This window comes from Carassius gibelio, chromosome A23 (assembly GCF_023724105.1).
Source record: "Carassius gibelio isolate Cgi1373 ecotype wild population from Czech Republic chromosome A23, carGib1.2-hapl.c, whole genome shotgun sequence".
Taxonomy (NCBI): domain Eukaryota; kingdom Metazoa; phylum Chordata; class Actinopteri; order Cypriniformes; family Cyprinidae; genus Carassius; species Carassius gibelio.
Window position 1 is genome coordinate 16042108 of NC_068393.1, and position 13438 is coordinate 16055545.

The window sequence follows — 13438 nt, forward strand, 5'->3', positions numbered from 1 at the left end:
GCAACTCGTGGTGTTGAATATACAGAAACGTCTATGCACTCGCGCATCCTCGTCTAAGTCTGTTTTAGGTTTTTTTTTTAATATATATTTTAGATCATTTTGTTAGGTATTAATATAACGCAAAATCATGAAAGAGAGAAGAAACGCACAGCCATTGGTGGTCAGATGTAAACTGGTGCTGGTTGGGGATGTTCAATGCGGGAAAACTGCGATGTTACAGGTTTTGGCTAAGGATTGTTATCCAGAGGTCAGTACATTTCCGACAGAAGCCCATTCATTAAATTAATTGTAAAAAATGATATCCTAATGGTTTTGCCGAATAATCATTTTTGCTCATACATGTTGAGAATTTAAATGATTGTTTCAATGTAACATGCTTTGTTTACCAAGTAAGTTATCCCATATTATTTATTGCACTGGCATAACAATAATGCATACATTAAATCGTTAATCGTAGAGATAAACAACGATACGTTTGCATTTAAAGTGTTTTTTTTATTATTATTATTCCCAAGCATCACATACATGCAGCATCACATGCGTTGATCGGTGTTGATATGTTGCATCTCCACAGACGTACGTGCCCACAGTATTCGAGAACTACACAGCCTGTCTGGAGCTCGATGACCAGCGCGTTGAACTGAGTTTATGGGACACGTCAGGTAAGACTAGACGGAGAATTCAGTTATTCAATACTAAAATAACATTTGTATTTTTTTATGTTACGCAACTTGGATGGTCCATGCATTGTAATATGGAGCAATATCAACGAAATGAAATGTGAAATTAGAGGACATAGCATATCAGTTATATTATTATATAAAACATTACATTAAATTATATTTTTGATATATTGTGAATATATATATATATATATATATATATATTACATTTTTGCGTTTGAGTGTATTCATAGTCTGACTGGAATTGTCTGGATAAAACACTAGAAATTGGAAACCTCTGTGTTGTTTGACTTTAAAAATATGACAGTTTGTCATCACAGCTACTTTCTTTTGTGTTAGAAATTTTAGTTATTTTATATTCTGTTCAAGACAACAGTCTGGCTATTTTTTCAACCAATTCGGGCCAGTTACTAAACTGATTACTAAACTTACTGATTAGAATATTGAATTTGAATGCAATATAATTATTTATGCTGACGCTGAACCAGTGCAACAAAATGTAAATGGTGAATAATTGCAACAGATGTTTGCAATGGAACAACACATAAAAAAAAAAATTCACTTTATAAAAACTTTTTATGCGTTTGATTTGTCAATGTCACCGTGTCCACTGGGCAAAATGTAATAAGTACAGATGATTTAATTTATTTTATCTTTTTGAGTATGGACAAAAAGTGAATATACAGCTCTGCTATCTAGTTAACTTGAATCTTGAGAAACTTTTGAAAATCCTGTAATTTTCATCCTCAAAACTGCTTGAATTACTGAAAACATTAACCCAATACTTTGTTAACATGGTTTTCAGACAGTCAGACTGGAGCTTGCCAAACTGAGAAATTGCTTTCTAGTTTTGTGTGCAATATGCACCAGGCACGAGTCTAGACGTCTGTCTTTTTATAAGCAGTCATACATAGTCAGCAGACTAACGAGGGAGTGTGTGGTCACTGAGGCAGTTCACATCTCCCCACGGCTTCCCATTCTAGCATATTGGCCTGATTACTATGTGCTGTTTGTCTGCTCCACACTGCTCATTTCTGAATCCCTAGTAAATGACAGACATGATAATCTCATGGCTCTCTGGAAGTGTGCTAAACACACGCCAACAGAATCATCATAATCAGCACCCAGAAACATCTAGTGGCCCGCTTACTGTGAAGTGTGGCTGATAGGACTGGGTTACTGTCATGTGTTTGTTGGTTGTATGCGTGAGATAGAGACTGGCAGACAGTGAGTGAGGGAGAGAGAAAGCAAGGATTGTGATTTCATGGTCAGATTGTTGAATGAAATATGTGCCGTTAATATGCCTCAGTCATTTGCTTGTGCTTAATCTGATTTAGTCTGCTTGGAGACAAACAGATAATCCAAATCAAAGTACTCTCAAACTGAATTTGCTGTATCCACAGTGTGACAAATGAGTTCAGTGATATGATAAATTAATAATTTGGCAAAAAAAGTCCAAATGTACTGTATTAATTTAAAAGGATATACATACTTTTGTATGTATTTGTCCATTCAAATGAATTAAGGTATGGAAACTTAATTCGAGGCTTGCTCGTTGTCAGATACGTGTCTCTAAATGTGTGCACGCTGTACAAAACACAGTGTGTGAATACTGAATGGTTATGGCCCTGTTATGACAATTTAAAACAACTGTTTCCTGGTTTAATAGTTTAAAATGTAGTATCTGCAAAGCTGAATTTTCAGCAGTCATTACTCCAGTCTTCAGTGTCACATGATCCTTCAGAAAGAATTCTAATATGCTGCTTTTGTGCTCAAACACTTTATTATCAATGTTGAAAACATTTGTACTTGCTTATGTGGAATCTTTTAATGTTTCTTTGAATGGAAAGTTCAAAAGAACAGCATTTTTTTTTATCTAGAAATCTTCTGTAATGTTGTAAGTGTCTTTACTGTCGCTTATGATCAATTTGACACAACCTTGCTGAATAAAAGTAATTTTGGTTAAAAAAAAAAAATTTCAATGGTGTATGTGTATATTCATACAGAACTGCTAAATGATGCCCCCGTTACAATCACTGCACAGTAAAAAGTGTAATTGCTGTTTTAGTTTTGTGCATAAAATCAAAGTGCTGCCAAAGTCATAACCTACAGTAATTAGTGCATTGCACTTTCAGTCCCTTTGAATTCAGTTACTACTAAAGTAAATTTAGTTTGAACTTAAGTAGACACAAAAGTTAAATGAATGGAAATAATGATGTTATGACATAATGATGAAGTTAATTTACTGCGTGGCAGTTTTGCATGTTTATGATCTGTAAGATAGCACTCTGTACCTGGTTGGTTATATTCTAGAATTTCCCTGTGTGTTATTTATGTCATCTCTTTGTGCTGCTCAGTGTGAGCGAGGCTTCTTCTTAGTCTTTTCTCATTGATAGAACTGACCTCATCATTGGTTTATCATGTGTAATACCTACTGCAGAAGATGGCCGTCTGTATTTGTAATATGGAGGCTATATTTAATTTGCATTGAGGTATTAGCAATGGATTAGGTGGCCTTTGCCATTAAGCTGATGGATGTACATTTCTGCGAAATATGAATTCTGCTGCTTCAGTATGGGATGACTTCACAAGATCGTGTGTGTGAAAATAGTGCTCCATTAGCACATTAAAAAGCAAGTAGATTAATGGGCTCTCCAGTGGCCATTGGCAGTTGATGACAGGCACCAATGAGGAAACCCCACCACAGCTCAGAGATGGTATTCCCTGAGCGGTCATGGCCAGCCCTTTGCAGTGAGAGAGAGGGGGGATTCATCATGTTCTGTGACGGAATCTCTGGGATCTTCAGGAAAGTGGGGTGGGGGATATGGAGAACGCTCTAGGTTTTGTTCTCATCATCTCTACTGGGAAGAAGCAGAGGGCCTTTCACTTGCTTCTAGCTCCTTTATGAATGCTGACCTCTTTCAGCCTTCTGCTCGCATTTACACGAGTCGGAGATCGCTGATTAATTTCCACAGATTCCACTGCGCTGAAGTGTACTCTTAGCCAGCTTTTTCATTCTGTGCCATATTTGAAACGTCAATTAATATGAAATATTTACGTACTGCTAATAATATTTATTTATATTTTTAGAATAAACTTTTATATTTCAGTTACATTTTAGTATGGTTTAGTAATTTTGTGATTTTTGTCTTTTTTTAAAGGGGGGGTGAAATGCTATTTCATGCATACTGAGTTTTTTTACACTGTTAAAGAGTTGTATTCCCATGCTAAACATGGACAAAGTTTCAAAAATTAAGTTGTACGTTTGAAGGAGTATTTCTGTTCCAAAAATACTCCTTCCGGTTTGTCACAAGTTTCGGAAAGTTTTTTTCAAGTATGGCTCTGTGTGACGTTAGATGGAGCGGAATTTCCTTATATGGGTCCTGAGGCACTTCTGCCGGAAGAGCGCGCGCTCCGGTATAGCAGAGCACTGAGTGAGAGCACAACAGGCATTCGCTGATCAGAGCGAGAGCGTCGCGAAATGTCACAAAAGGAGTTTGTTTTTGGTTGCCAGGGCAAGACAACCCTGCACAGATTACCAAAAAAAAAACAGCATTAAGGGACCAGTGGATGGAGTTTATTTTTACAGAGCATCAATGGAGTTGTGCAAGTGTTTGTTTTTGTTCCCTGCATTTCTAAAATACTTGTTTTACAAACAAAGCCCAGTTTGACGACGGATTTGCGTATCGTTTATTTCTTAAGGATGATGCAATCCCAACGAAAAAGGGTCACGATTGTTTGTTGGAACCACAGGCGATGAGTAAAAGTGCTTAAAATATCTCTGCCTCCTTGTTAGTGCGTCCGCCTCCCATCGGAGACCCGGGTTCGAGCCCCGCTCGGAGCGAGTCGTTGCTGCTGCTGCTCTCGTTCAGTTTCAGCCTTCACAGCTGTCACAGCTTCCAAACGCTCTCAACGCAAAATCTTACTCGCGTTCGTGATTCTTTAGCTCCACCCACACGTCACGCCTCCAGGCGCTCGTGTTTTTCCGGGAAAAATCGGTAGAGACTATCTTTCTCTTATGAATATAATAAAACTAAATACTTTTTGGAGTTATGAAGGATGCAGTACTACTCTATAGGTACTCAAGATTAACAGGATATTGAGTGAAAACGAGCATTTCACCCCCCCTTTAATAGTATATTTAGCTTTTTTTAGCTAATAATTTTTCATTAAAATGCCTTTTTGTTTTTATTTAACATTTTAAAGTAAATCTGTTGCACATGTTTGAGTCGAATGATGATGATTTGCAGAACAGTTCATTCAAGTGAATTCATCAAAATTATAACTTTTTAGTCTTTTTGAGTGATTAATTAAAATAATTTATTTGTTCTTGAATTATACTACTGCACTAGATTTGCTCTTATAGCTAACAACAAACACAATAAAAATATATATTATCTGGAATTATTTTGTGCCACACAGTCTTTGTCTCATCACATTTAATACACACAGCAAGCTCACTCGCTTGAATAAAATGATTTATTTTGCTCTGCCGCAGTAGATTGAGGGCAGAAGAGCAGGAAACAATGGCATACTATTTTCATTATGATACCATCTTATTCACACTTGAATGATATTTTCTTTTCCAAGTAAATGGCAGATATGGCAGTAAGCAATAATAATTGCCAGGATCTGTTATTGCCGTCTCATTGAGAATGTCAAAGATGGCTTAGTCCCGAGAGACTAGAATTGTGTACATAACTCCTTTAATAAGTGCTGAAATAAATCATACCCATATAAAAAGACCAAGGAACATGTCCACATACCAAACCATGACGTCAGTCACACTCAGGTGCACACCAACATTTCTAGAGCGAGTGCAGTTTAATATGTTTCAGAATATGTCTGATGCAACTTGCCAGTTACATTCATAGTTCAGAGTCATTGGTTAAAACAGCTAAATTCTTTTTCAGAGAGGGTTCAGCAGATGGAATGCGGTGTGGCTCTCTTCTGTGTGGCACACAAAAGCAGCCCACTCCACCTCCATCTGTTCTCTTCACAAGACTCTTCCTGTGCCCAAGGAAAAGGCCGTCTCATATCAATCACATGCACATGTTGGCCTACTTTTCAGCTAAGCTAGTTTTGCTCCAGGCATTGCATCACAACAAAAAGCATTCATTCCGATCGTAGCAACTCTACTCTGCTCTTTTTTTTTTTCACCCTTTTTGAACGCTTCACAAATCCAGCGTCGGTTAATACGCAGACAGCATATCATTCTGCTCTTGTTCAACCGGGGGAACATGTGATTCAGATTTCAAACAGTGGTTTGAGTGAGTTTTGGTAAGCTCACTGTGTGGGGGTCTTTGTCTGTGACTGCTGGGATGTATCATTTTGTCAAGTCTAATTGAAATTGCTCCTCAGTCCCTTGGTGTACATCAACATCGATCGCTGCATTGAGATCAGCAGCAGTTGAATGCTGCCTCACGCTCAGGCTTGTGTGTCCGTGATGTCCTGGTAGGAGAGAGAAAATAGGCAGTGATCTGTGCTTTAGAGTGAAGTTAGTCTGATGAGTCCACTGAATGAGTTTTAATCGCAGTCAACATGAAATAAGTAGATTCAGTGAAGGATTCGTCAGACTGATTCAAAATGACATCTCATGATTCTTTGAGTCTTAATGAGTGATTTATTGAAAGAATTGTTCAGGCGTCCTGTTGAAAAAGTTTTCATTAACTTGAAATCAACATGATGTAAAATTTAAATATTTACTTATTGTCTCAGGACTTTACTTAATATACACTCAAAATAATCTGCTCTTAAAAATCACTTTGTTTGGGAACCAGTGAAACTACACCAGTCACGATGTATAGATTAGATTTGATTCACTAAAAAGAATCAGCACATGAGGAATCAGTTATTGCTTGTGTTGTATGTGTTTGGTCTAAAAAGAATCAAGTCTATTGTTTTGGAATCAACTGGTCTTTGAGTGGTCATGCTTGATAGATTTACTTAAAAAAATAAAAACAATAAAACCTTATTCAATATATAAGATTGATTTGTTTGCAAATCACTTGGATTACGCTAATAAAAAGTTTTTTACATTTACGGTAGTCATTTAATTTGGTAGTAAGCTCCATTTGCAACAGGCAAGTTAATCAATATTGCATACTATGAGGCTTCTACAGTGCATGGGTTAACCGATGTATCACTGACTCATGCAAAGACTTGATGACTGTGACATATGAGGTTCAGGAGGAGACTGAGGCTAAATTAATCCAGGAAAGGAGACTCTGCAATAGTTAGGTGTATATAAGGCTGTTAACACCACCCCATCATCCTCAGTACCAAGCGGTGCTCCGTATCAAATGATTGATAGGCAGTTAAGGGACGCCTTTAGGAAGGCGGTGCTCTGCAGATGGTTGACTACAAGGCTGTTGCTGTGGAAACCGGGGGACTGGAGGTATTGCATGTGTTTGGGGGGCACAGGGGGGTGTGTGGCTTACTTAAGGATTCTGAGCTAGAGCTAGAGCTAGAGAAAGTGCCTACCCTAGCCCCATCGCTCCACTTGCATAATCTGCTGGAAAAAAAAGAAATCGAGGAAGAGAGTGAGACACATTGATCATTGAGGACTTTGAGCTCCGTTGTCATTTCCTTCTCCTTAAAAATGCCAATATGGCAAGCAGTGAGAGGAAGAGGGCTTTAACAGGATGTATGCTGAGCTGACTGGAAATGAAGTGATCACCAGGGGAACTGTACCTCCGGCCTTTGTCTGATTCTGATTATGTCTGCACATATATACAGCACAGTCACAGTCATCAGATCTATCTGCTTTTCTTGAACTCTAGCTTAAAGACTCGTACACAAGTACTCGGCAGTTAAAGTAATGACTGCTCTTAAAAATATGAATATATTAATATTAATTTGGACTTTTTATAAATAAAACGTAAGTGAACTAAATATTTTACACTATTCAAATTCTTGTTAAAATGATAGATTGATGGATGATATAATGTAACATGGTGTCACTAGAGTTTCAATGGTGTAAAATTTTATTTTATTAGTCATTAAAAAAAAAAATTCTTTATTTTGTGATTCAGATTGCAGGGTCATGAAACATGATATTTTTAAAAGCATTTCAACATGGTCTTCTTAAAGTTGATTTATCGGAGTACTAATGTGCAGAAAATGCTAAAAGATGTGAAACTAAAATTGACTTGTTTGTTAATGTTTGGGTTTTACTCTGAGATTTTATCAATGTTTATTATTGTTTTAAAAATTTTGCATCAGTGTAACATATGGTTAAACAAGGAGACAATACCACTCAATCCACAGCTTCACTCTGAAATGCTTCATATGAAAGTTAAATGTGTTTCTCTCATCTGTCTTGGGCATTTTATTATTTTAACAATATACTAAGGACACTCAAACTGCACTTGAGGGCCAAACAGAAAAAATATTTTATCATTATTAAAAAGAATTGTATCTATTGTATGTTTCAAAGGAAGAAAGCGTACTTCTCATCACTGACTTGTACTTTCCTATTCAGTAAGATCTTTCTTGTTTCAGGATCTCCATACTATGATAATGTGAGACCCCTCTGCTACAGTGACTCTGATGCAGTGCTCCTTTGTTTTGACATCAGTCGTCCAGATATCTTTGACAGTGGACTTAAGAAGGTAACTAGATATTCTTATTAATATTCAATCCCCATATTGTTCTTTCTTCATTGTAAAATGTCAGGTAACCCATTTTGTGGTAACATTAATTCAAACAAAGTACCTTTAAATTAAGTGTTTAATTTAGACTTATGAATGATTTGTTTGTTTTTCTTTTCTTATCGTACTTAATTTTTGGGCTGCCATATTTATCACTCTATACTTGCCAGAAGTGCTTGGCACTCAGAAACCAAGATTATGACAATCGCTGTAATGCAAAACCCTAGTTAGACAGAATCTAACAATTGCATATTTCTGTCTTGTTTGCAGTGGAGGGCTGAGATCATCGACTTTTGCCCCAGTACTCGTATTCTCCTTGTTGGTTGCAAGACAGACCTTCGGACGGATGTATGCACGCTGATGGAGCTGTCCAATCAGAAACAAACACCCATCACTCATGAGCAGGTACAGCCGAATGTTGTTTCTTATCACTGTCGCACTGATCTTGCTTACTTGCTTAATTAATACTTGTATTCAGCAAGGATGCATTCAATTTATCGAAAGCGATGGTAAAGGTATTTATTATGTTACAAAAGATTTCCATTTTGAATAAATGCTGTTGCTTTGAAATGTCCTTTCATATTCAATCCTGCAAAAAATGTATAAAGTTTCCACAAAAATATTAAGCAGCATGGCTGTTTTCAATATTGATAATAAATGTTTCTACAGCCACAATTTAGCATATTAGAACGATTTCTGAAGGATCGTGTGAGACTGAAGACTGGAGGAATGGATGCCGCAAATGTAACTTTTCCATCACAGGAATAAATACAATTTCTGTCCTTTTATAGGACCTTCGGGAAGAGATCAGACAATTATTTTACATAGGATGCTGATTTTAATATTGAACTACCTACAGTATGTAGATAACTGATGACATGAACAAAGAGTGTCTTTTGAAACACTGTTGCTTCTATTAAGACTGAGAAACTACAGCAAACTGAGTTTGTGCATCTCCTATCACAGGGCTCTGCCATGGCCAAACAGTTGGGTGCTGAGGCTTATCTGGAGTGTTCGGCCTTCACCTCTGAGAAGAGCATCCACAGCGTGTTTCGCACTGCTGCGCTGGCTTGCATCAACAAGCTACAGCCGCTCGCCAAACCCAGCCCGACCCGCCGGCTGTCCAAACGCCTGCTCCACCTGCCCAGCAAGACTGAGCTCCTCTCCTCCACCTTCAAGAAGGAGAAGGCCAAGAGTTGCTCTGTAATGTGAGTGGAGAACTTCACCCCCCATAACAAAAGCTACACCATTCCCTGCGCTTTGGTCTGGGGAAGGGGGGGTGGGTTCCGATTGCCTCATCAATGACGTGTGGAATCCTTCCTCACCCCCCAAAGAAACACCTTTCAGAACGAGTGGACACCTCGCTGTCCTCCTTGTCCTGAGCTCTTCAACAGTGCATATGTATTTTCAGTACTGTATCTTGCTTTTAAACGAGATTCCATCATCAGCCGTCATCTATTCACTCCTGTCATTGTGTCAGTTGAACCTCGGAATGATTCAACGAAGTAAATCGGAAACGGATGTTTCAAAAAGATTCTCAAGTTCAGTGTAAGCTATTCGATCTATAAATACAAGATCTGTGGTGTACAATTCAAAAGAAATACCTACAGAATGCACTAAAATTGTGAAGCTGTGCAGAGAGGAGAAGGCGGCCCATTTGGCATTGTCACACTAGGTGAATTGGCGGCAGTGTAGGAAGTGAAATGTGATTAAGGAAGAGCCGGCAATATCTGAACCCTCAGATGGAGGAATAGAAGGAAAAGGTCCAAAAATAAATGTATAAAGACAATATATGATGCTACCAAAGTCAGTTTTCCCTTCTTTCCTCTACTGCAACACCTTCTTATATATACACGCTTCTATTTTTAGAGGCAATAGCTATCTGAGAGATATGGGTGTGACTGGGGAATATATTACAGTGATTATCTGTATCCTAATGTCTCCTGCTGCTCTCTAGTTTAGGCAACCATGAATTTGCAAAGGGATCTGTACACTAGATATGCGAGGGCTCAGTCGGATCAAATTTGGCACGATGAATAAGCTTTCATTCCTGAAAATGACCTCTGGAGAGGTATTCTGAAACCAACAGATTCCAAATGTATGTAAGAAGGTTTTCAAGTCACCTGGTTTGAGATGTTTAAGATCAGACCAGCTTGGGTTTAGTTCGTCATGCATCACAACCCTCTAACTTGCGAGTAAATCGCTCACACATGCGAATAAATCTTTATTCTGGTCACTAAATGATGTCTAATATTAGCCAATGGCTAATAAATTCTCAATTTTTACTTGCCATTGTGTTAATTGGAGGCTAAGTATAAGTTTAGCACAGATATATTTTCACTCGCAAACACTCTCTGACTGAGCGCTTTAGAGTTTCACTCTCCATCAAGCGATCTGTGATATTTCTCAGTTCATCTCCATGGATGCACAGCGCACCTGTACTTGATGTACCGTAAACTGTAGTGTGAAGGAACACAAATCGTCGTCGCTTTCTCTCAAACACACACAGAGACCAAGAGACAGAGAGAGTGAATTGACGCGCTACATTTAAACAATATTTTTTGTTGTATTTTCCTGTCAAAATAACAGCGTTCCTATGGAAGTCTTCAGCTTTTAAGAACAGCAGGGTTTCCCGGAAGTGGGTGGAGTTAATGTGTTCCATTGATTTTTTAACACATTAATGTGTTAATGTGCAAATCAGTTCTAGCGAACGCACAAAACCTGATTAATATTCATGAATCCAGCAGCTAATTAATTCTTAATAATCCTAAGTGTGTTTATAGCTTTATTATTAGAATTCGTACCATTATTATCCTATCAGTATTTTTGTTAGTTTTTTCCCAATTTCTTTTGTCAGAAACTTTGAATGACATAAAAAACACCTCTCAAGTTAAAATTTTCAGTTAAAATGACTACCGTATTTTCCGGACTATAAGTCACACTTTTTTTCATAGTTTGGTTGGTCCTGCGACTTATAGTCAGGTGCAACTTATTTATCAAAATTAAATTGACATGAACCAAGACAAATGAACTAGGAGAAATGAACCAAGAGAAAACATTACCGTCTACAGCCACGAGAGGGCGCTCTATGCTGCTCAGTGTTCCTGTAGTCTACACTGAACACATAGAGCGCCCTCTTGCGGCTGTAGACGGTAATGTTTTCTCTTGGGTCTAAATAAATGCGACTTATAGTCCAGTGCAACTTATATATGTTTTTTTTCCTCGGCATGACTTATTTTTGGACTGATGAAACTTATACTCCGGTGTGACTTATAGTCCGAAAAATACGGTAATATGCATTCAAACATGGTTTTCAAATTTACTTACTACTACTTACTTAAATTATATTAAATAATAATTTATTATTATGACGCTTGACTGACTGATGTTAAAAAGTGTATTTAAAAAACTGCTACATTTTACACACACACACAAACAAACATATATATATATCTATATATATCAGTCTGGCAAGTAAACTAAAATATTTACTAGCCAATGGCGATTCAATTGCCAAGGTGTCCGTAGAGGGTTGATCTTATGTAGCATTCTGTCATCGAGCAGCAGAATCTCCCGTTTCTTTGCCTCCATGCTCATTTGCAGCACTAGCAGCTGAAATATTTGTGGATATCATCCAATGTGTTTCTAAACTTGATTATCAATGAAAAAAAAAAACATGTTTTCATGTGCAAAGTGAAGTCTGCTTTCCACCACACAGCAATAATTATGGTTGAAGTGCTTATAATGCAAAGTGTGTACAGTGGCAATAATGAAAACAAAATAATTAAAAGGCTATTATAAAAATGAATGCTACTGCTTTGTGGACATACGTATATTAATGTGGATATTCATCAGCGCAGCTGTAAAAACAAGCCAATATATTGTGACCGTTCAGCCTTTGTTAAAGAAATTAGACAAAAATATGACCATTGGAGTGCAACACTTTTTTTCTTCTCCTTTTCAATTGAATAGGAATATTAGTTTTCTGTTCATGAGCATAAAGGGAGGTTAATGCACGAGAACCAGAAGGACTGGAAGGAGATTCAGACAGGATCTTTTAAATCTATGGATCAGCTGACCTGAGAAGGGCTTTGATGTTTGTGAATCTGCGAGGTCAAACTGGAAATTGAAGACGACGTTTGGAATAAAACTGAACAGGCTGGTCCTGTTTCTTGAAAGATATTTTTCCATTTTTGAACTGTTGTTCAGATCATTGTTTTTGCTTTATTTGTGTATACTTGAAGTCAATATTTTTCTCATTTTGCTCAATCGTCAGTGGTGGAAGGGAAGATGCGAGCAGCCGCTGTGGCTGTTTACAAGTTCTGCCACTGTGATCACACACCAAATTCCTTTTTGCATTGTCTAGTGACTGCGTAAATAAAGAAACTTAAGATGAATTTTGGGTTGATCAGCGTGTATTCATGACACACGGCTGGTCAGACATTGTAGTTCTGTGTGATGGTGATGGAGATGGACATTCAATCATTATGCTGCCATTGCACAATGTTGGGAACAAATACACTTCAAGCATGCCCTCTAGGTCTTCAGTTGTACATATCTCATTTTGTAATCTTTGTAAGACATCTAAAAGAATGTCACGAGATTAAGTATTTGTTTATGTTGTAGATTGACAAAGATGTGCTTGATGTAAAACTGCTTGGTCTTATTTATTTGGATTCATCATTTGAGGTAACTGTTTTCTTTTTGTGTTTTACATGGGTTTTATTTCCAAATGTTATTTTTGAAATAACTTCTACCTTTGTCTTTCCAGTAATAAAGCTTGCCTTTGTGTGGCACACATGACTTTGCATATCGCGTATTTTTGAGTTAGTGACTTGGATTAGATATAAAATATAGTTTTATTCTAGTGATGGCTGCTGAATATTCAGCTTTGCCATTACACCAGTCTTCAGTTTCACATGATCTTTCACAAGTCATTCTAATATTTGGTGCTCAAGAAACAATTTCTTAATCTAAATTAGTCCATTAATTTAATTACTCATTTCACATTCTGAAAAATATTGTGGAATTTCTATAGTTGATACAAATCCTCCAATATATACAAGCTCACCTTCTGTCATCATTTCTTATTGACTGTTTTAA

General features: G+C 37.3%; 1 protein-coding gene across 1 annotated transcript; it reads left to right on the plus strand.

The window, feature by feature from the left end:
* Positions 1–13138, plus strand: LOC127944789 (rho-related GTP-binding protein Rho6-like). Its single transcript, XM_052541050.1, has 5 exons — positions 1–247; positions 575–662; positions 8187–8296; positions 8606–8740; positions 9302–13138. The coding sequence occupies exons 1-5, from the start codon at positions 128–130 to the stop codon at positions 9545–9547; spliced, it is 699 nt and encodes a 232-aa protein (XP_052397010.1). The 5' UTR covers positions 1–127; the 3' UTR covers positions 9548–13138.
* Positions 13139–13438: the final 300 nt, after the last annotated feature.

Excerpts from the sequence above, each read along its gene's own strand:
- LOC127944789 (XM_052541050.1), top strand. The coding sequence starts at position 128 with ATGAAAGAGAGAAGAAACGCACAGCCATTGGTGGTCAGATGTAAACTG. Across the intron at positions 8,297-8,605 it reads TTGACAGTGGACTTAAGAAG|TGGAGGGCTGAGATCATCGA; the intron begins GTAACTAGATAT and ends TCTTGTTTGCAG. Across the intron at positions 8,741-9,301 it reads CACCCATCACTCATGAGCAG|GGCTCTGCCATGGCCAAACA; the intron begins GTACAGCCGAAT and ends CTCCTATCACAG.